This window comes from Carassius gibelio, chromosome B25 (genome assembly GCF_023724105.1).
Source record: "Carassius gibelio isolate Cgi1373 ecotype wild population from Czech Republic chromosome B25, carGib1.2-hapl.c, whole genome shotgun sequence".
In the NCBI taxonomy this organism is placed as follows: domain Eukaryota; kingdom Metazoa; phylum Chordata; class Actinopteri; order Cypriniformes; family Cyprinidae; genus Carassius; species Carassius gibelio.
Window position 1 is genome coordinate 16,590,657 of NC_068420.1, and position 23,491 is coordinate 16,614,147.

At 36.6% G+C, this 23,491-nt stretch overlaps 1 protein-coding gene across 1 annotated transcript; it reads right to left on the reverse strand.

Moving 5' to 3' along the window:
* Nucleotides 1–1,387: 1,387 nt before the first annotated feature.
* Nucleotides 1,388–22,875, reverse strand: LOC128013932 (dual oxidase 1-like). Its single transcript, XM_052597130.1, has 33 exons — nt 22,491–22,875; nt 21,731–21,814; nt 21,489–21,653; nt 18,326–18,513; nt 18,047–18,245; nt 16,720–16,886; nt 16,499–16,559; nt 15,942–16,038; nt 14,553–14,643; nt 14,312–14,414; nt 14,065–14,231; nt 13,797–13,972; nt 13,589–13,707; nt 13,356–13,496; nt 12,430–12,543; nt 12,133–12,335; nt 11,864–12,049; nt 11,545–11,758; nt 10,280–10,373; nt 9,945–10,105; nt 9,771–9,837; nt 9,620–9,697; nt 8,984–9,162; nt 8,597–8,827; nt 8,197–8,296; nt 6,590–6,639; nt 6,346–6,473; nt 6,078–6,231; nt 4,767–4,999; nt 4,263–4,421; nt 3,745–3,900; nt 3,462–3,590; nt 1,388–1,877 (listed from the first exon to the last, which is right to left on the reverse strand). Exons 1-33 carry the CDS (start codon nt 22,552–22,554, stop codon nt 1,755–1,757), a joined length of 4,581 nt encoding a protein of 1,526 aa, XP_052453090.1. The 5' UTR covers nt 22,555–22,875; the 3' UTR covers nt 1,388–1,754.
* Nucleotides 22,876–23,491: the final 616 nt, after the last annotated feature.

Genomic DNA, 23,491 nt, shown 5'->3' on the forward strand with positions numbered 1-23,491 from the left:
ACACTCTAGGACAGGGGTTTTCAGGCTTTTTGATGCCACAGACCAGTGTGTTTATTTTAAACTAAAAGCATAAAAAATATATGTAAGCATAATTTTATTATATTCTGAGTACTGGTGACCTAAAACTTTATGACATCCGTGACAGTGATTTTGACCTGTTTATTATAGTGCATCTTTTGATAAAGATAATAAAAGTGGATTTTGAACAAAACTAGCAATGCATACGAAGTGGAAATGTGAAAATGATCAGAAAGTGAAACTGAAAAGAATAGTTTCTCCGCACAGGCCTTCATCAGGGCTAAAGATTGCAGTAGAAAAGAATAATTTAAATACAAACAAGACCAAAATTCAAACTTGCAATCAACCAGTAAGAAATTAATGATAGTATATCATCCAACTATCACCATGTGGCCAGATTCAAATCAGCAAAATAAAAGAAAAAGTGAAAAAGAAGAGTGTATAGACAAAAATTCAGGTGTAAGAATATAGAGTTACAAATACATTTGTGTCTTTTAATGTATTTGTACAGATATATCTATATAGGCCTATGTGATTATAAACATATGCACTTTTGGAAAAGTTTTATATAAAAAGTCTTCATGAAAAGTTCGTTTTTTTCTGTATGTGTGGTGCAATAAATCACAGGGTACGTTCTGACTCAGGGTTGGGTACTCTGTATCATCCTAGTACTCTGATGATTGCTCTTGTGCAAATCATGTTCACATTCCAAAAGTGATATGATCTGTCCCCCACTTTTATTGCATTGTTGCCAATAACCATATTGTTCTGCACTGAATTATGTAGCTGGAATAAATATTAAGGGATGCTCATCTCAGCTGTTGTTTTAATGGAAAATTCCTACTATTGGTCAAACTGTTGAATGTAGGGGTGCACGATAAATATCGGCCGATAATTAATGCGCATTTCATCAGTAAAGCCGGTTCTGGTATATTCCATCAGGTGCGTGATTTCACATAGAGCAGCTGTTACTACACAGAGCTGTTGTTAACTGACTAGCTGCGCAAATAAAGGCTTATAATGAACGTGGATTTGTGCAGCTCATCAGTTAACAACGGCTCTGTTTAGTAACAGCTGCTCTATGTGAAATCACGCACCTGATGGTATTTACCGCTGATTAGAGAACTGGCTTTACTGACGAGATACGCATTAATTATCGGCCGATATTTATTGTGCACCTCTAGTTGAATGGTTTAAAGTTAAGAGGCATCAACAAAAGAGAAAATGTTCATTTTTAAGACTTTAAGAATAATCAAATTCAATCAAAACAGCTGAAGAAGGAATTTGATTATTGCCTTTTTTTTTTTGCGATAATGATGATGAGACATCAACAATAACACTCAAATGACAATTACATTTGACTAAAATGGAATAACACATCATTTATTCATCATGTTACATACAATGTACATCATCTATATGTATTTTTGCATTCAAATAGAGAAACACAGAAAAGATGCAAAAAAGTACAGTACAGTAACTAAAAAAACACTAAAAGTGATTAATTTATCATAACTCCAAAATATCAGTAATCTGTTTCTGGTGTATGATTTTTGTTTTGTTTCGTTTCGTTTTTAATTTAGCTCAACTGTTGACTGCATTATAGATTCATATGACCTTAACTTTACCAACTAGTAATGGCAACTCATGCTGTTTTAAATGGAATAATGGACTCCAGTCCATTCAAAATGAATCAATATTGATGTTTCAGTGATTCATTGATTCAATAATATTGTCTAGAAGTTCTCATAGTGGTGAACAAAATGTGTCTGGTCGTGTTTGTTCATTTGCTGGCAGGCCTTCTCCACATTCTTAGTCAGACCAGGAGGACCGCAGCTAAACACGCCGATCTTCTCCACCTTTAACAAGGAAACATCATCAGTGGTGTACGTGAGGTTGATATCACTGTCACAATGATCTAATTAAATGACTTTTTAACCTAAAACTTAAAATGACTCCTTTCACAAGATCCCTTATGAATCACAGATATTTACTAATACATGAAGATTTAGAAAAATGCAATAGTACATGCCCTACAACTGTAAAGATTACTATATCCATAAGGATAACTGTAACGATGAAGATAACTTTAATAATAAACATAACTACAACAATAACTACAAAAATAACTAACGATAACTATAACATTAGAGATAACTATAACGATAGAGTTACAGTAACTATAAAGAAAACTGTGATGATAATGATAACTAACGATAAAGATAACTAACAAAAAAGATAACTATAATGATAACTATAAATATAACTTTAACAATAACGATAAAGATAACTATAACAATAACTACAACGATAACTATACAGTAACTATAAATAAAAAGATGATAATGATAACTATAAGGATAACTGTATGATAAAGAACTTTAACGATAACTATACCCATAACGATAACTAGAATGATAACTATAACAATAACTACAACGATAACTATACAGTAACTATAACTAAAAAGATGATAATGATAACTATAAGGATAACTGCATGATAAAGAACTTTAACGATAACTATAATGATAACTATAACAATAAAGGTAATATCTATAACTTTAATGACAACCATAACGATAAAGATATCTATAATGGTAACCATAACGATAAAGATAACTTTAATGAAAACAACAATGATAACTATAATGCTAAAGATAGCTATAACGATAAACATAACTATAATAATGACTATCGCGATAATTATGATTATAATGATAAAAATAACTATAACGATAAAGACATCTATAAGGATAACTATATTAGCATATTAGCATATTATATATTATATTAGCATATATTGGCAACTCTTTCCCTGCTAAACACAGCATTTTCTGTGTTTCCACTGTTATACACTAGGGGGCGCATATCCTGAACGTGCTGATCAAAAACACAGACCAGGAAGACGCAGTATGTAAGCATATGCATATGAAAAATAATGCAATCATCAACACTAAGCGCATATAAATGAAAACTGCCTAATGTTATAGTTATAATCCAGAAAGTGGTAAAGGCCTGTGCAAGCTTTGGGAGATTGAAGCCATCTACTGCATCTTTTCTTTGATACATTACTGAATTTGATCCAGATGTAGTATTCAATAAAAATGTTATTTTGTCAACTTCTCTCCCAAAATGTCAAATTTTTTATGGAAACCTACCTACATTCAAGTGTTGATAAAAACACAATGCTTGAAGCTAGAATAAAACTGAAAACTTATTAACTTATTATTATTTTTTTGTTTAAAGTAGAGGGTCTAATCTTTATTTTGTTTTATTGCATGTTTAGATATTCATACCACAAAATATTCTGAGGGCCATGAAATTTTAGTGAAAATCTGCAAAAACACTGGTGGTGGCTAGCAACTTCTGTCAAAAATCTGGTGGAAATAGTTAACTGTAAAGCTTCATTGCATTTTAGAAGCAAATTATTTGGCTTCTGACCTCTGGATGAACTTCCTGTAGCGAACTGAGAAAAGCCAAAAAGGGTGGGCGGCCGAAGTGTGTGATGGAGCGTAGGCCGGTGAACAGACTCCTATTCCACACCCTCTGAAAGTGGCGCTCACAGACATACTTGAGAAAGAGAAAGAGTAATGACTTTACACCCAGCCATAACTTCATATCAGTTACCTGCTTTAGATTACATCACAGTAGTCCAGTTGAACTTACAATAACCTTATAAACCAATAAAAAACTCTTATCATTCTCAAATAAACAATGGATTTACCAGCATAGTGGTGCGGAGATCGAATTTCTCAGCCAGCTGAGTGATGTAGATGTGCACTGACACCAGCTCCTGAGCGTCCATGTCCTCCACCTCTCTTATGATGTCAGACACCCACTCGAACTGATGCTGAGTCCGTGTCACCCAGATAAAATACACCTAGAGGCACCATGTTAAGAGTCGTTAAAGTGACGTGACATTCAGCCAAGTATGGTGACCCATACTCAGAATTCGTGTTTTGCATTTAACCCATCCAAAGTGCACACACACAGCAGTGAACACACACACACACACACACACACACACACAGCAGCCATTTATGCTGCGGTGCCCAGGGAGCAGTTGGGGGTTCGATGCCTTGCTCAAGTGCACCTAAGTCGTGGTATTGCACCCGAGATTCAAACCCACAACCCTAGGCTTAGGAGTCAAACTCTCGAACCACTAGGCCACGACTTCCCCCTCATTAAAAACTCAATCATTAATTACAAGACATTAAAAACTTTTTGCACATTGTATTTTACCTTTTTGCAGTGAAATTTGAACTTGACTGAAGATTTGAACACCAGGTCTTTTAAGATGGAAGCAAAAGGTGTGACTCCAATCCCAGCGCCCACCAATACTGACACCTCATAGTCTGTCCACTCCTGATGGCCCTCCCCAAACGGCCCATCCAGATACAGCTGTCGACATACAGCAGGGTCTAGCTTTCAAATACTGTTCATTTGATCACAAAATTCTAAAAATGTAATTTTTAAACTCTTAAATGTGGAGCAACAGTGTGCTGTGGAGTCTCAGTTCAAGTGACAGAACAAGGGATTAATATATCTGAAAATAAATTTTGTTGAATATAATAGTTTTGTCATTCATTTTAACTTCTAATTTTTATGTACCAAATGTATATACCAAATGAAGGGGCTCCCTGTATCGGTATCGGCACATATAATTCTAAATAATCGGTTATCATATCGGCAGCATTCAAGTTTATCTACATCTATATTAACGGAAGACAAACTGGGTATCCTTGCCTTTGGATATCCTCCAAACTCCAGGAGATTTTCAGGGGTGTAGGCCTCTCGGAGTTTGCTGGTCCAGGGTCCCACTGCACGGATATGAAGGCTGAGGGTCTCCTCATGTGGTGCGGAGGTCAGGGTGAAAGGATGGTACTCATCTGTACCCAGCGCCAGGCATGCGATACGTACCCACTGTCCCGAGCGGTAGACAAAACCTTGTGGACGCTTAAATTCCAGGTAAGTTACACCTGGCAGTTCAGAGAAATTGAGAATCAAGTTTGTTATCAGTGCCACTAGTCCACTTTAGACATTCTACTTGCCATAAATAACTTTGGCAGGAAATATCAACTAACTTTCAAAAGACTGTTTATTTTATTTTATTTTAAGGTTAGAGTTAGTTTAAGTTCACATATAAAAGCAAAGTTACTTATAGTCAGTGTTGGGGGTAACAGATTTCAAGTAACTTGAGATATGTAATCAGATTACTTTTAAAAGTAACTAGTAAAGTAACACGTTACTTTTAAATGTATCAGAGAAAACATGTTACATTTTCAAAATAGTAATGAAAGTTACTTAAAGAGTTAGTTCACCCAAAAATGAAAAGTCTGTCATTAATTACTCACACACATGTTGTTCATTAATGACAGAATTTTCATTTTTGGGTAAACTAACCCATTAAAAGTAATACAAGACACCTCTCCTGTCCCCGAGTTGAGAGAGATTGGGAGTAAGTGTAGCGGGACTTCATTCAAGCTGAGACTTATTCATTTCACTTTTACTTTTAAAATAAACATGTGAGCCCAGTTCAACTGACAAAAAGTAATAAAAAAAATTATGTCTTGCTTTCGATAAAAAGTAACTATACTGTAAGTAATGCAATTAGCTACTTTTTTAATGGAGTAACGCAATATTGTAACGGATTACTTTCAAAAGTATCTTTCCCCAACAATGCTTATAATCATTAGAATGACTGTTGGGTGACCATCAAAATAAAGTGTTAGCAGATACTAAGCAGACAGTCTACTAATACTCTAATAATTCATAGTTGACAAAGCTGCAAAGTTACTTTTCGCTTGTAGAATGTCTAGAGTGGACTATTATAAAGAAAGTGTTACCTAATTGGAGATTTTAAACATCATTTTATTTTAAAATATATAAAGTGAGTCCTGAATTCAACTCAAGGTTTCCTATTATGAGACGCCGTAAGATTTCAGAGCAATTAAAAGTGATCACGTTACAGCACATGACACAGCGCTGTGTGCTCAGGCCCTTGGAGACTCTGAGATAAAAGAGCTTTGTGATGGATCTGCTGAGATTATCGTCTACCTGAGGGCAGCAGCTCGGCTTTCACTACGGGGATCTCCACCTTCTTCCTGTTGAGGCTGATGAGCTTGTCCAGGAGGAAGAGGAGGCCAGGGGGGATCAGGTAGATGTGGAAGCGGGGCTCCTGGAGGAGGGCGTAGCTGCCGTGGATCACAGTCTGCCAAATGAGATGAGAGAGAAAGAGAGCAAGTCAGTTCCTGTGTCCAGTCCAGTCTTAGTACATAATACTGAAGCTCTAACACTCATTTATAGGTGCTTTTTTCCCCTTTACCAGGACATAGACGAGCACATATAGGTGGTGTGTGATCCAGAATCCTCTAAAGCTGATGCGTCTGAAATAGTGCGAGGCAAAGACATACATAAAAGCAAAAATCAACAGCAAAAGAACTCCAGTGAGACCTGAAAGAAAAACAAAACAGAGTGTTGCAGCAAACACACGTCTAGAAAAAATAATAAACCGACTCTGTAAATGTAATACTGAATATATCAAAACAACACTGAATGTGCAGCTTTACCAGGAACTGTCTTGAAAAACCAGAAGGTCCATTTCATTGGAAGCTCAGACCTGCAAATGACCAACACAGAATTTAGGACAAGACTCCTGCACTAGTAGAGTTTCCTAGAGGAAACATATATTCTAAGAATATTTTAAGTTCCCATTAAAATGTTCTTTTTTTAATGTTCTTTGAACATTCACAACATTCCATGGTTACACAAACACTCTAGAGAACATTCCATTTTATGAAACCATCTCAAACAGTAGTAACACTAGCTGGGTTTCCATCCAAAGCTGCGAATTTAACTTATGCGCAAAATTGGAATATCGTACAAAACATTTGCGAACATATCACCGAGTCAAAGAGAACAAAATCGTCACTTCCTGATAAACTGGAACTATAAATCACTAAGAAAAGTAGGAGAAGCTACTGAATATAATAATTTTCACATATCATAAATTGCTTGCGGCTCAGAGCGAGCTGACGAAACACAATGATTGTGGTTATTTCTTTCGGAGGTGGATGCTGCTTGTCAGTCGTGCAAGACATTTCTGGGAGGCAATTATACAGAAATACTCTGATGACAGACATTGCTCGGGCATTTCTGAATGACCATAACAACATTTTAGATGCTGTGGTACAAGGTCGCTCCGCTGGTTAGTCAGGTTCAGTGTTGGGCAAAATACGCTGAAAATGTAATCAAATTACTGGTTACTCCTTTTAAAAGTAATCACGTTACTGTTCTGATTACTTTATTTCAAAAGTAATTAGTAAATAGTTACTTAATTACTAGTTACATTACTTTTTTTCTCTATGAAAGTTATGAAATCCCAGCATACACGTTCCAGATAAATATTTGTTATTAAAGCATCAACATTCACAGAACGCTGTTAATTTTAACTAAAGCAAGTGGCTGCTGCGTGCATGGTTTGGCAGAATGCAAGCAAAGAGCGCTGCATTTATAATCTCTAAAAGACATCTCAGTTCATCGCAATCTCACAAATCTTAGTTATAACACAATATGGATAATTAATATTTCATAATGTCTACGATTCGTGTGTTATAATGAGAGGAAACGTGAGCATGCTAATTTCAGCACTGCATTGCTCAAAATAGAAACTCTGCATACACTTGCGCCTGCTAATCGTTAATATTTTATATTAGTTCATGTTGCTTTTGTGCAATAGATGAATAACAATTTATTTGTATTATTTTGAAAATTATAGCGCGTTAGAATACTCCGTTACTAAAAAAGTAATCAAATTACAGTAACGCGTTACTAAGTAATGCGCTACTGCCCAACACTGGTGAGGTTTTACCTTCCCATAGCGCAAAGTCACATAACTTTTTTAATGCGCTAAGAGGAATTTATTCGCTAAATGCATTTCCATCTCCCATTATTTGTATTAACCTTTTATCGCACAAGTCAAAAACCACTTCAAGCGAATGTAAAAAGTTTTTTTTTTATATATCAAGCCATATTTATTCGAAAGTCAGTGTTTCCATCACTCAATTCGTCAAAATGTGTATAAAAGCAGGGTGATGGAAACCCAGCTACTAAAAAATTGTTTGATGAATATCCAAGTGAAACGTTTCTTATGTCAATCAAGCTGAACATGAATTACCCATTGTTGGAGAACACTCTAGGAAACAGGCAGGCAAGAATGCTGAGGTCACTGATGCAGAAAACATAAACGTTGACCACATGACCCAAACTGTGAACAACTGGCACAAAAATAGATCAATAAATAAAATATTATATGAGCACATGTATTAATACAATTGATGTATGCCACATTATGTATTGGAACTTTGAACCCTGGTAATTAAATGAATGTGATTCACACACTGTATGCTATAAACTGCACAAATATGTCTTGACATACAAAGTGTTAAAGCATAATTACAGGGATACAACATTATACTGAATCATATCTGTGGTGAAATTCTTTTGAAAGGGGTGGTTTAAGGGAGAGTTTAAATATTAAATGCTAGTGCATGTAGAGCGAATTGATCTTTTCTGACCTGAGAGGACAACAGCAACTATAGCCATGTGACGGTGAAGGTCGATGGCCGCATCGAATGGGATGTATCTGTTAAGAAAAGTCTCCCTGCACATGGTTATCAGGTTACGGCACACGGTGAGGAGCATGTAGGGAAACAGGAAGGAGATAGCGGCCGCAGAACCACGAGACACGAGCACACCCACCATGGAGGTCTCTGGGATGCCACTGGCGTGGGCCTGTAAACCATAATCTACAAACATTGCTATTGGTTTGTAACCATTAGTGCGGATCTCCAGTGTCACAAATTAGGAGCTATTCAACATGATCACAATAAATCAAGTTAAGGCTTAAATATGCACAATACAATGTTCAGTGATGGAAAGAGAGAATATAAAGGGACACTTACGGTAGCATCTTTCCAGTGCTAGTCCAGCTGAGATCCCGTATATGATGACTATGCAAATGATATGTCTTCTGTAGTTTTCTATGAAGCGTTTGAACTGCTGGATCCATTGCTGCACTGGGTTTCTATTGTAGCGTTCTCTCTGAGGCCTCACATACACCTTTGGGTTGCTTTGTTCAATTCTAATGAGGGAAAAAAGAAACATATTAGGCTTTAACTAAGGTGGCTTGACAAAATCAAGACTTGTGTGGTTTTTTTTCGAAAGGCTAGACTGTCACTGGCACAGTCCTTCGGGCTGCTCTGATTCTCTGCTTCATCTCCACTAACACTGTCTACATAATATGTAAAAATCTAGTTATTTCTGCTACTGTCTCAGTCTGTTTAATATTGTCAGTCAACTAAAGTTTATGACGTTCAAAGCGAAACCTGACCAATATTACATCACAGAATGCTGGCATCACTTCCCACAAATACTGATTGCCACATTTCTCAATAGCCAATAAATGACGGGTTTCACAAAGGCTTAAATCTAACACCTAGCTGAGCTCCTAATGACCATACACATGTCAGAACACGTTACATAATGCTACACATGCTGTAAAATAACCACAGCAGAGATGTTATACATTAACGTCTCACTTCTTGATCTGTCTTTGACGAAGTTCCTGCTCTTGCTCCCCCTCAGGCCTGTGAGTAAGCTCTTCCACGGCTGAAGAACTACAAAACAACTTTAGCTGTATTACCGTGTACTCATTTAAAATTTGTTTTATGTTATATCATTTTTATTTACCTATTTTTCTCAATGAAAGATACTCGCTGTTGTCTGGATAGTTTTTTCTTACCAAGTACTTCCATGCCTGGGAATACATGAACAACAGTTTCAAAGTCAAATGTGTCTGTGTTTGGGGAACTAAGCAATTTATGACATGGGGGATTAGAGCAGAAAGAAAAATATATCTTTAACCTTTAATATTGAGCTGAGCTGAATGGTCTCGCAGCAGAAAGTGAAAATCCTCCCAGGAGAAGGAATCTTTGTTGTCGAGACCTGCTGCCTGAAGCATCGCTGCTATACCATCCTCAGCCTGACTCTTAGATAAAGCACTTCCAGAGATATCAATGAAAGACCTGCACAAGACAAGAGGAAAAACTGGCTAGAAGAAAGAAGAAATCCTTCAGAGGAGTTACTGAAGTCTAAAAGTATAATCTGAATCTATAATTTCAGGTTTTTATCAAGAAATCTTTGCACAAAATACTTTTGCTCTCTACAAGGCTCAAAAATTAACAAACATTAGAACTGACCTGAGTAAAGAAGTGAACTCTTCCTTGGACAAGAAGCCATCTTCTTTAATGTCATGCATTGAAAACAGAAGCTTAGACTTCTCCTCGGGAGTACCTGGATTGGAAATCCAATCAAATCTTACCAACACAACACAGTAGCACCATAACACTGTGGCATTCTAACAACACAAAGTTACTTTGTAACATTGTAATGCTTCAACGTTATAAAATTGTAACATCCTTACAACATACAGTAGCAAGGCGATTTTGTAGCATTGTAGCATTCTAATACTGTAACGTTGTAACATCACAACACCAAAAAATAAAAAAATGGTTAAATCATGTCACAAAAATGTACCAAGGTAAAGTTGTAACATCATAAAACGGTAACATAGTGTAACATTGTAACACTGTAAAAGTGTCCTAATCCTAACCATGTCACTTAAAAAAGGTTATATCATGTAACCACAATGTAACGAGGTAACATTGTAGGATTGTGACATTGTAAAATTGTAAAAGTGTAACAGCCTAATAATGTAACAAAGTAGCTTGGTAGCATTGTAATATCGTACAACTGTAACGTTCTAAACGCTGATAAATGTTTATTAAAATTCGAACAATGTAAATTTATAGCATAGTAATAAGCTTTGTTGAGACTGCCAGCCCAAATTCGAATTTGTGCATTTCCAGCATCAGTGACTGTCCACGCAGTGTATTGAAACTGTTCATATCCAATTTGTGTGTCCATAAACGCTCTTTCGTTAAGGAATGTGCCTTGGTTTCTATGGTAATGCAATTTGCGTTGTTATGGCTATGCTAAAAACAACAATAACAGCAATACAGTTTGCAATACAGATGTTGTCTTATGACATGACATGTTTATGTTTTACGTGGCAAGAGAACGTGAAAAAGCTATGCTAAACCCGATCTGACTGGTCAGACTGAAATGAATTTCAAGAAATGCGATTTGAATAGGATTCCAAACCATATAGGAATATGATTGGATTTCAATCGGATTTGCACAAAAATCGGATTTGGGCTGACAGTCTGAACGAGGCTATATTCTAACATTGTAACCCTGTGAAAGTGTTAAACATCCTAACGACATAAAAAGGTAACTTTGTAGCATTGTAATACTATAAAATTGTAACTTCAGTAACAAGGTAACAGCAAGGTAACTTTCTAGCATTGTAACATTTTAACACTATTATATTTTAAAATTACGATATTGTAACGAAATGTAACGAAACATTGCACTGCAATACAAAAGATTTGAACAACCTCACCTCTCATGAAAATGACAATAACATCCAGGAACTCCTGAAACGAAAGGTATCCGTTACCGTCCTTGTCAGCCAGTGTGAACATGGACTCCACAAAGAGCGAGTCAGGCTTCAGACCGAGCACGCTGGCGAATTCAACTCGTGTGAGCTCACACTGTAAAGCTTCTCTGGTCCTACAGCTCAAGTCTCCCGCGTCACTTTTATCAATGTCCAAGACCTGCGGTCAAAAAACACATGTATGATGCTACTCCACCACTTAGTGACACTTTATCAACAGAACGAAGACAAAATGACCTTGCAGACACATGAAGAGACAACTTACCTTTGAAAAAGCGTGCTTGAAGAACGTCTCCACAATCTTTTCCCTCTGTTCTCTGGTGACTGCATCTCTGAGAATCTCTTTCTCACTCATTTCCATCACGGTGAGATTCTGAATTCTGCCCTCCAGCTCAGAGCGCAGGTGACCCAGGAACTCTGACCTCTGGCCAACGTCCTCAAAGAACAAAACCTTTCAGACAGAAATCCAGCATCTTAATGTCTCATTGAGCATTAGATGAATGATGGCAACAGACTGAACTCCCAAATTCCTACCAGATCATACTCTTTGGGGATCTTCAGGAGCAGTGCACGATGCTGGTGGTCATTGGATATTAACACATTGAGGTGGTCTTGATCGCCCAAGCTGTGAGAACTGAGAAGAGACCCATTCTCATCAAAAGTCTGGAGTACGGTCTTCTCGTTGAACACAAGTGTGACTTGTTTGGGTGCTGTAGTGTGCCCTAACCACTCTTTGGCTGAATAAAAAAATAAAATGCAATGACAGAGGTTAATAAACTCATCTTCACTGGCATTTCAGACCAATGTGACACTGCATGTGATATTACTGACCAATAGTTTCATGTGCAGGTTTCTTGTCTGTGGTGGAACCTCTGAGCTTCTTCTGGAATCGTTTGTATCTGGCTGTCCGGACATGAGCAACGACACAAGCTACGATGTAGCTCACTGTCGAGAGATCGAGAAAACATTAAAAACAATGAAAATACTGTACATAGATATTACTATATAAAAACTGTTTTATTTATATTAAATGCTATATGTAAATAATATTATTTAAATGTATTATTTTAGACGGAAATTTGCACAAAGTTTAAGCTAGCTTAATAAATAAATACTGTTGTTATATATTTTTTTATTTTAAAACAAAATAACATTCCAATCTTTCTTAAACAAAATATGAAAATACATAATTATATAAAAATACTATTGTTTGTATAAAATTTTATATTTAAAATACTATCATTTAAAATTCTAATAAAGAAGACTATTTTTAACTCTATCATCCAATAAATAAACTATTATTAGACATATGAATTATTTTAAATGGAAAATACACAAAATTTGAGCTAGATAAAAATAAATCAATTAATAATGTTATCTATTTTTTACTTACGAATACGAATATATGAAATACTGTTATTTAAAAATCTTATAAATAATACTATTTTAATACTATAATTAATAAATAATACTATTATTCAACATTTTAATTGTTTTCTAATACAATTCACACAAAGATCCATTCCAATATGTTTTTAATAAAAGGTCATATTATTATTATTATTTTAAATAAAATATATAATTCTTATTATATAAAATACTATAACGTTTATATCTTCTGTGGTTTAATAATTAATGCAATAAACAAACAAACTTTTATAAGTCCAGACCAAATGCAGTTGTCTATAAATATATGAAAATGCAATTTAACTTTAATAAATTTATAGCACACACACAAACAGACAAATAACACTAACCAACAGGAAACAGGAAGAGCACCACCACTGTTACACCAAAACCAGCCTGGCTGCTGCTGTCAAAGTAACTCATAGAGGAGGCTTTTGTACAGGGGGGAAGATCGGAGGATGTGATTGGCTGAGGCTGGGGGCAGGGATCACCTGCACAAAAAAGCCCAATATAAACACATCACAGCTGTGTAATATGATATTTTCCCTGAGTATGTTGTTAATGCATTTGGGTTGCTCATTACCGTTCAGCCAGAAGAATACATTCCTTTGAATGTCGCCCTCCTCTGCACTGGTGACCTTCAGAAGGACATCATGAAACGTGGTGTTACGAATGGCTTGGATCTCCTCCTCAGTGAACAACCTGAAAGGAAGGATATCTTTCGGGATTTAGTGTGCTCATCTGACCAAACTGATATGGCTTCGAGTAATCGTCAAAGGAAAATGTCCCACCCATTTTGTTTGTTCTCAAACCAGAAGCGGTCAGCGTTTCGTATGCGTTCAAACTGATCCAGGATGATGGTGGAAAACACTGGACCTGGTCCTTCCTGGGATTCTAGCAGGCCGCCCACAAATGGATCTAGTCTGGAGGTATCGTTCTCATACAACTCTGCCAGCTCCCTTAACAACTGAAAAACGGTTTTAAAGAAACAGATATATTTGGACTGTGCTGGTTGGGGATTTGTTATTGAGAGATTGTCGCTGCTGGCTGTAACAGCACCTGTGTGTTATTCAGTTTAGGGTTGATCTCGTCCCAACTGTTGACCGGCCGCATGTTGAGGCTCTCTCTGATCTGATTATAACTGGGCAGCCCGAAATCACGCCCCCTCTGGATGGTCAAAGCCACTGCATCAGAGCGCGAGAACCGCAAGGGGCCGTACATGTAGTCTAATGGAGAAAAGGAACAGAGAAGATGTGTTAACCAGCAGATTGTCTTTGATGCCATTGAATTATTTGAAAAAACCAACCTCTGAGATCCTCCACAATGATGTTGTCCTCTCGCTCAGCGATCTGAGAAGCCATGCCCATTATTAGCTCATCCACATCCTGACGGGACTGCAGGTTTGGATTCTAAAACAAATAGAACTTGATGATATAGCAATGTCATCTTTTATTTTATTGCATACTATAATTTTTACAATTAATTTCAAATGTAATAGCATGGTTGCATAATCCAATCCAAACCAAACCCTGTTTATCATGACTCACATTTCGCTTCCAGAAGGTGTTGCATAAACGCAGGGCAGGAGATTTACTTGCATCATTGTTCACAGCGCTTTTGTAGTGGCATGTCCTGTTTCTGAATCCCAAAATCACATTTCAGCACAATTTTAGACACAAAGGAGGATTTTATATATACACTATCAATTGGAAGTCATTACAATTTTTGCTGTATTTTTTATCCAAAAACGTCAGCATGATGTCAGTATAACGCCTTATATATATATATATATGCAAAAAAATTAAGTTTAGCAAAAGAAAATAAAGTTTTGCAAACAAAAATTAAAGTATTGAGGAAAATAAATTAGCTTTTTGCAAACAAAAATAAAGAATCGCAAAACATAAATGAAACAGCGCGACAGCAACCATGACAAAAAACGAAACCAAAAAGACTCAAGTTAAAAAAAATAAATTATCTTACAATGACAGTAATTTATTAATTTATGCCAGTAGTTATGTACTGTAAATGAAAAACGAATTCGCGATCGATATGAAACTTGAGTCGTAGACCTCTTTAATGATGTAAGTTATAGTTTATGAAGTGAATTGCATTATTTTACATTAAAACTAGTGTGAGCAAAGAACGCTTCTGTGCGCTGGTGTCCTCCCACAAGTTAAGAGATTTTAAATAAACACTTGCAGTTAACCAAATGAAACAATACACATTTTAATGCTATAAAATTGTGCACATCGAGAGAAATTAACAGCAGATGTTCACGGCAACAACTTCTTTAACTTAAGCCAACACTGCTAATACAGATACATTTGTTAATAAAGTAAATAAAACGAAAACATGAATATTGTAATGCTATTGAATGAAAAGAAACGATCCACTTGAAAGTCTCGCTCATCATGACAGGACCTGGATCGGTGAGCTGTGTCTCGGGCCGATGACATCACTTCCAGGGAGGCATGTTGTACACACCCCCATCCCTTGACTCCGCCCCCACATCAAAACAGTGCCACAAAGAGAGACGTGCAGAAAAATGAAGCGCAAAGGAAAAATGGTATCGCAAGCTCAAACTAGACTGACACGCAAAATAAAAGCAGCGTTGCAAATAAATTAATAGATATGACCATGGAAAATATGTATTGCAAAATCATTGCCTTCTCACTGTTTCATTTATGTTTTGCAATTATTTATTTTATTTTCCTCAATACTTTCATTTTCAAAACATTTTTTTGCATATATATACATCGTTAAATTGACTCCATACGTCAGCCTTGGTGAGAATAAGAGACTTCATACCAACCCCAAACATTTAGTGTAAGTTGAATAGAAATCCTTGAAAGTTACTATGTCAATGGTGTTTTGCAATGATTGAAATAAATGGCTTTCAACTCATCAGTTTAACAAAAGTGATTTGGGAAATGTACCTTTTATATACAGCGGTTGGAACAAGAGTCAGCCAGTACCTCACAGCAGCAGCTTCAAACTCAGCAGAGATCCCTGGATCAACATATTTCTGATAACCTGCAGAAACGAGTCATTTCACAACATATATCCCATTATTAGCTCATCTTTTTCACTAACCACTGTGAACAGTACTGCCCACAGCAGAAATGACATACTTGGCATCTGTTACACTGTAATGACGTAGATGTCAACGACATGCTGTCGATTGCGAAGCCGCCTGCATTTTACACAAACCATGAGAGAGATCTTAACCGACCACAGGTTAGTCTTGTGTAGCCAATCTTCTGACTTGTGGCATGAGGTCATTATTGAAATTACAAATAAAAAAATAATTTGTTAATCTCCACTAACATACATATTTGTAAATGAATGAAACTCAAGTTGTAGTGTGACCTTCAGACGGTCAGTGAACGGACTGTGGTCAGTGGGTGTGCCGTCTGAGGCTTAGACAAACCACAGACTACTGGAGCATGTGCACACACACACACACACACACACACACACACAGAAATCTCACCTGGATAGGAAGTCACTGGTTTTCCCAGATGGGCCGGCAGCCACTCATAGAACGCTATATTCTGAGGAAACATCGATCATCAAATCAGAAATAAGAGTGATATATCATTATATTTATACGCCAGTGTTCAAAGGAGATGTCAAGTGAAGGATCCTGCATCACACTCCTCCAAATTGGCACCTGTTGCATGAAGTGAGTCAGTAATAGAGGATCTGCTTTACCTGAAATGTGGCAATAACCTTCTTTCGGGCATTTTGGAAAAGCTCTTCGTCTGACCAAGAGGGGTGTTCCTCATGCAGTTTGGAGGCCAGGTAATTGTGGTAACGAAACCAAATAATTCCCTCAGTGACCGTAAAGATGTTCTCATTGGCCCAGGAATTCCCGAACTCTGAGAACACACAAAACCAGCAGCTGAAAACAACTTGCAACATTTCCATAAGCCCTCTCTGCATGAAAAACCCAAACTAAACCTGTGCAAAGTGAAACATTACTCCAATACGTATCTTGTTCGCTTGTACTTTATTGCTAAGTGTTTTGCTAGCGATGAAGCCATTTACAAGAGATAAATAGATTATTAAAAAAAAACGATGGTCTTTTGGCATCATATTTTACGTGCCATACCTCATATCGGTATTATGTTTTTAATTTTTTTTACAGTAACATACGGCAACATGTTGTTATGGGTTTTAGCAGACGCATGCTCATACAAAAGAATTTAACCTGGTGACGACCTAATTAGCGGTGAAAAGATTAAAATTTTTACCTGAATCCCTTTTACCAAATTTACCATGATAACCAGTATTAAATCACGATAATTACTTTAGTCACAGTTGCAACAATACCACTCTAGTATTTATTTAATTATTCAATCATTTATTTATTATAATTATTATTTTTATAATTATTTTGTATTTTTATTATTTATTTATTACTTTATTATTATTATTATTATTATTGTTATTGGATTCATTAAATTAAATTTATTATTTATTTATTTATTAATATGTTTATTTTTTTTCAATTTATGTATTATTTATATGTTAGTCCATATATAAATAAATATAATTATTATTATTATTATTATAAATCCAAAGTAATATTCATAAATAAGTCTATTTATTTATTTATGCATATAATACATTTATTATGTATTTGTCCAAAATGAAATAAAATGGGTAACAGACAAACAAACTAATGAAACAGTTATCCATTAAGAAAATAAAAAAGTACTTATTTTCCCATAAAAAAAAACAACAACAACAAAACAAACGAATGAATGACAAAGATTATGAAAGCTTCTCAGTGTTTGCAGAGGGTGATTTTGAAGCAGTTTATAGCAGTTACATAATTGCAGGTACTAAAATGCTTTAAAGGAACCTGTGGATACCATGGTATAATTTTGTATGGGATGTTGCAAGAAAGCATGAATGCAAAATATTCCAAGTATTATTAGACAAAAATTCCTAGGTTAGCCATGTGACTACAGACCATATGTGGTCATAAATAAATAGATGTAATACATCTTAAAGCAGCAGCTCCATATGTTACCGTAGAGCTCCTGTGAGCCGGGGCTGGTGCTGGGGTCCGGCGCGCTCCACATGAGGTAACCACTGCTGCTGCGCCGGGGCATGTCCTGTGAGGAGCCTGACGCCAGCAGTCCTTTGGAAAATGTTCTCAAGGCATCACACCATGAGCTGGACGACCCATAGATGGAGCTGCCATCTATCCATGCTGTCACATGATTCACCTGAAACGAATTATGCGTAAATCAAAACCTCAGCAGATACATTCTAAATCCTATATGATCTATTGCGTCTACATACACACCTGTGTGCGAGGATTGTTAGGACTATTGCCTGTGCTCAGATCCCACTCTGCTCTCTGGAAGTGAAGCAGGACCGGTTCAGAAGAGTCAGAGCCAAAGACAGGATCTTCTTTCTGGACTTTAATATGCATAAATTCAGGAGGGCAACCAGGTCTTCTGGACTCTGAGATCTCAGACCACACATGGTAACCTAACGTAGTGATAAAGAGCATGTGTTAAAATGGCCATCATGAGAATTTAAATGATCTTATATCGGGAAAATATCTACTGAAATCCTTAAAGAACTCTAAAACGGGTTTAAATTCTTAAAGGGATAGTTCACCCAAAAATGAAATTCTGTCAATAATTACTCACCCTCATGTCATTCCAAACCTGTGAGACCTTCGTTCATCTTAGGAACACAAGTTAAGATATTTTTGATGAAATCCGGGAGCTCTCTGACCCTCCCACAGACAGCAATACAACTGAAATGTTCCCAGGTCCAGAAACGTAGTAAAACAGTCCATGTGACATCATTGGTTCAACCTAGGGGTGTCTCTGACTAAGGATTTTCAGTCGAATCGGAATTTTAGAATCTTGCTGATATTTGACTGATAGTCGAATCATATGTTTGGGGGCGGGGCAAAATACATTGAGTCAAGTCAGACATTCGACAGCCATAATTACTGATGTTAACACGAACAGGGAAAATGTGTAACAAGTGCCTCGCAGATACAAACGGGGTAAATAATGTTTTCATAAAAGATAGTTAACACAAAACGTCAGCGAAACCCTAACAATTCACAATTTTTACAACAGTGCTATCATTATATATATATGACAGAAGTTATTAATGTTCTGCATTTCTGTTTTGAGCTGTGCGCACTGAAGATGACCAGTAGAGTGACGCATACGATAGCAAGTTTTTAATCAATGGGATTAAGCTCATTCTTTCATGTAGAATATGCTTCGTTGTTTATACAACATAAAATGAACGTGTCTGCGCGGCTCTAAATGCGAACTCCTTTTGTGGACGTGTTCTTCACGAAACAATGTGCTCAATGTGTTCAGCATGCGTGCTTTATACTGAACGTAAATAATGCTGATTACATTGATGCAAATCTGATTTCGCTGAATCGCAGCTCAAGCAGTTAACCAAGACTCACTTTCAGACACCTGACAAGACACTCTGACTCGAAATGAGCAAAAATACCAGCGTATCTGATCCTGTCACGCTGGTTTTGCCAAATCATTCCATCACTCCAACAGTCACTGAACCGACGAAAAAGTTACGGCTGGACACTGATGAGCTGGTGATATGCAAATGTGAAAAACAAACACTTGAATGAAAGGCCCAAATGAAAGTTCTTATGGTTTTCTCATTGCTCATGTAAAAAGGTGATCTGAAGAAGACTATTTTATATTCTTTATATGCTTTAGAAATGTAAAACATCCATGTTTCACTTCATTATTGGGTGATTTAATAATTAGCCTATATCTGTGCTTACGTTGCATCATTGCATGATTATGTAAATTAACTAATTAATCAGTTATTTGAACCAGTTAACGGAAACCAGCTGTCCAAAAGAACCAGTTGGCAAAAAACAATCGGATTTCTCTCTGTTACAGATAGCAACTTTATAAATAATGATCAGTTTCTTGCACAGACTGATCACTTCACTTCATAAGACCTCAATGTATTAGAAAGAGCCACAGGTATTCATATTGTGTTCCCTGATTTGTGTTTTTGACTTTCAAAATGATGGAAGCCGCTGACTTCATCAATCTCCAAGTGCCACAGTTTCAGCTAAAAATCTTCTTCATTGTTCTACTCAAGGAAAAAGTCACCTATATCTTGGAAGATTTGAGGGTAAATTGACAGCCCATTTTTCATTTTTGGGTAAACATTAACTTGTGAACCTCTGCAATCTAGCTACATTTACAAGCAGCCAAATAATCTGTTTATTGGTGGACTGAAAAGACTTCAATGAAACCGCTCAATTGATCTAGAGATGAAATTTCAATTAGATTGAAAGAGGAGGTGAAATAATGAAATAATCCAATCAAAAATGACAAAAAAAAAATAGAGCAAGTATACACTTGAATCTGACTATTTTCCCAATCATATTCAAAAATATGTGCTATTCCAGTTGACTGATTCAGTCCATTTTGTGAATTAATCATCTAACTAAAAAAATATTCCTTTTTTTTAGGCCCCGTCCACACGGAGACGCGTTTCTGTGAATAAACACATATTTTTTATCCGATAGGCGTTTCGTCCACACGGATCCGGCGTTTTCGTAAAGTGAAACTGCTATTTTTTGAAACCGGGTCCCAGAGTGGATAAATTTGAAAACGGCGTCTTTGCGTTTTCGTCTGGACGGCTAATCCGTATATTTTCTGAAACGATGGCGTCATCAGCCCACGTCTCCCCCCTAGTCAGACACCTCTACGTCACGTAACAGCAACAAAAACATGAACAAACACTGAACGATTGTCTTTTTATTAACTAACATTAACAAAGATTAATAAATGTATTGTTCCATGTTCGTTTGTGTACCACGCGCAAGGTTTATGAGCATAGTCCAAGTCTTCTTCTCCGTTTTTAGTGTATCTCTGTGGCAGGATTACAGCGCCACATACTGGTCTGGCATGTATATACTACATTTTGCGGTTTCGTGTGGACGCGGATATTTCTTGAGACGAGGAAAAAAAAGATCAGATTGGGGTAAGCTCCATCTCCGTGTGGACGGGGCCTTAGTCTTTGCTTGTTTGCACTTTTTCTTCGCTGCTGTAACTTGGAAATTTCCCCATTTTGGGAGATGAATAAAGGTTTATCTAATCTAATCTAAAAGGATGAATGATTCCTTGTAAACTAGACATCACTACTCCTCTTATGAGTAATTTTATAGTGCTTTTGCATCTGTTCTGAAGCTTGAATGTTACAGTTCCTATTCAATTGCATGGAAAAGAGATGCTAGCAATTTCTTGGTTTTTGTACCATGAAAGAAAGGTCTGGAACAGTATGAGGGCAATTAAATTGTACAATTTTTATTTTAATTGGGTGAACTAACCCTTTAAGGTAAATTACACTCAGGATGTCTTTATTAAAATGTGAAACTATAATTAAAGGGCTGGCTCTTCAATCAACAGGTCGTGCCTTGTTTAAATGAAAGCGTCACTCACCGAAGGCCACAGAGAGAACGCTTTTGTTACTGTGGGACATGAGACCGGATTGGCCACTCATGGCTATGTTGCTAATCTGGCGAGGGTTGGGCAGGTGTGGTTCCTGTCGGGGCAGATAAACGCCATCGCTGTACTGCGCCGGAAAGAGCCGGACCAGTGCTGCATCTGCGGGGAGAACATCCTGATGTTTCTTTCCTTCATTTTTTTGATAAAAAGCCTAAACGATGTATGAATTCATTCACCTGCAGCCCCTCGGTCGTGATCTGCCAAATTATTATACCATCCATCATACCTTTGAACTTCCCAGGTAATGGCAGAATTGGCACCTGTTTGGTTCAAGATCAAAGGGAGTTTTGCAACACTACAATAAATGTGAATCGTCATATAATGTTAGTTAATGACGTATTAATTTATTTCATAAACATTCAAGCTGTTCTTAAAATGTCCCAAGGATTTATCTAGAATTCAAAATCTAATTTACATCATAAAATGTCCCTCTAAAAATGAAATACAAGAATAGTAACTTTAGTAAATAAATAAACATTCAAGATTAAAGAAAAAAAAATGTGTATTTTGACGAGACTTTTTGTTACTAAACTTTTTTTTACAAATATTTTTAAATAACCTTGACTGAGGTACAGTTTATTGAAATACTTCACAGTAACTTTCATGAATAACAGTAACTAGATATAAAAAAAGCTGGAAATTCACATGTTTTATATTACGCACAACGCAAGGTTCAGAAATCTTAGACCATATAGAAAATACTGCCATTTTTTTTCTGATTAAAACTGCATTAAAAATTGGAGAGGTCCTCAGGACTGGTAAACTGAAAAATAAGTTTAAATAAAATCGTTTTTTTTTTCATTTCAAAATTACACTGAACTCAACGTAAATTGCCATTTCTTTGTAATAATTTGTTATAATTTACCAACAATTTCTGAGTGAAAATGGTTTCTATACCATATTTTTCAGTGTAGATATAGACAGACTTCTACTCACCAATAGCTGGACAGAGAACAGACAGTGCAGTTAAAGTTCTCCAGAGTACCTCACATAAACCCATTCTGGCAAACCAATGAATGAAACACCTCTTCACACAAGAGCACTTGACTTCAGACTAGAAAACCGCTATGAACAAGCAGACACAACTTTCCTTTAAAGACCGACAAATCGGCAACTTTAGAGAACACATTAAGGCAATTAAAATTTAAATACAGTCACACCTGTCTAGAGAGAAGCAGACCTCACCTGTGCGCGAACAGATCTGGATAGCAGCGAAAACAAAAGGAAGAGTCCGACCCACATCCACACCTGCCTGCTTCACACTGGATTTATGTTGAAGGGCTGGTCATGCGCGGTTGACACCTCTCTTTTGGGAATACCAATCAATGCAAATCAAAGCTGTTATTAGGAAGTGCGATCCTTTAAAAGATGAGCGCCGAGAGGATCATCTTATTTCCAGGACACATATTTACCCGTGTTGTTTCGCGGCTCACGTTGCGTCCACAGGTGAGTTGCAATGCGGCTTTGTCGTGGGGTAGGGATTTCTAAATGTCTATTAAGTAGCATCAAGTTCTGTCAGACTATGAAGGAAGATCCATTGTTCTTTGACGACCGGTTATCTTAGGCTTCATCCTCATTCACGTTCAAAATCACCTCAAGGTGCGCTTACCTGGACCGGGTACCTGAGCGGGACCGTTTGCATTATAACGGACTGATCTGAGGAGCGCTTGTGCTGTAGATGTATTTATTGTATATAAATGCATCATTTATTTATTCAAATTTGAAGTAATTTTATAGATTTTAAAGACAGATCTGATGTGAGAGAGGTTGAATTATGGGGGTTGTTTCCGTAATGAAGGCAACATAGCCCTATTTCAGGGGGTTTAACATTTAAATATTATTTTTAAATACAAGCTTTTGTTTAAAAAGGGACGAACATTTTTTACTGCTAAAGTTAGAGCGCGAATTTCAATTGGCGCCAAACAGTCAAAAGAGGT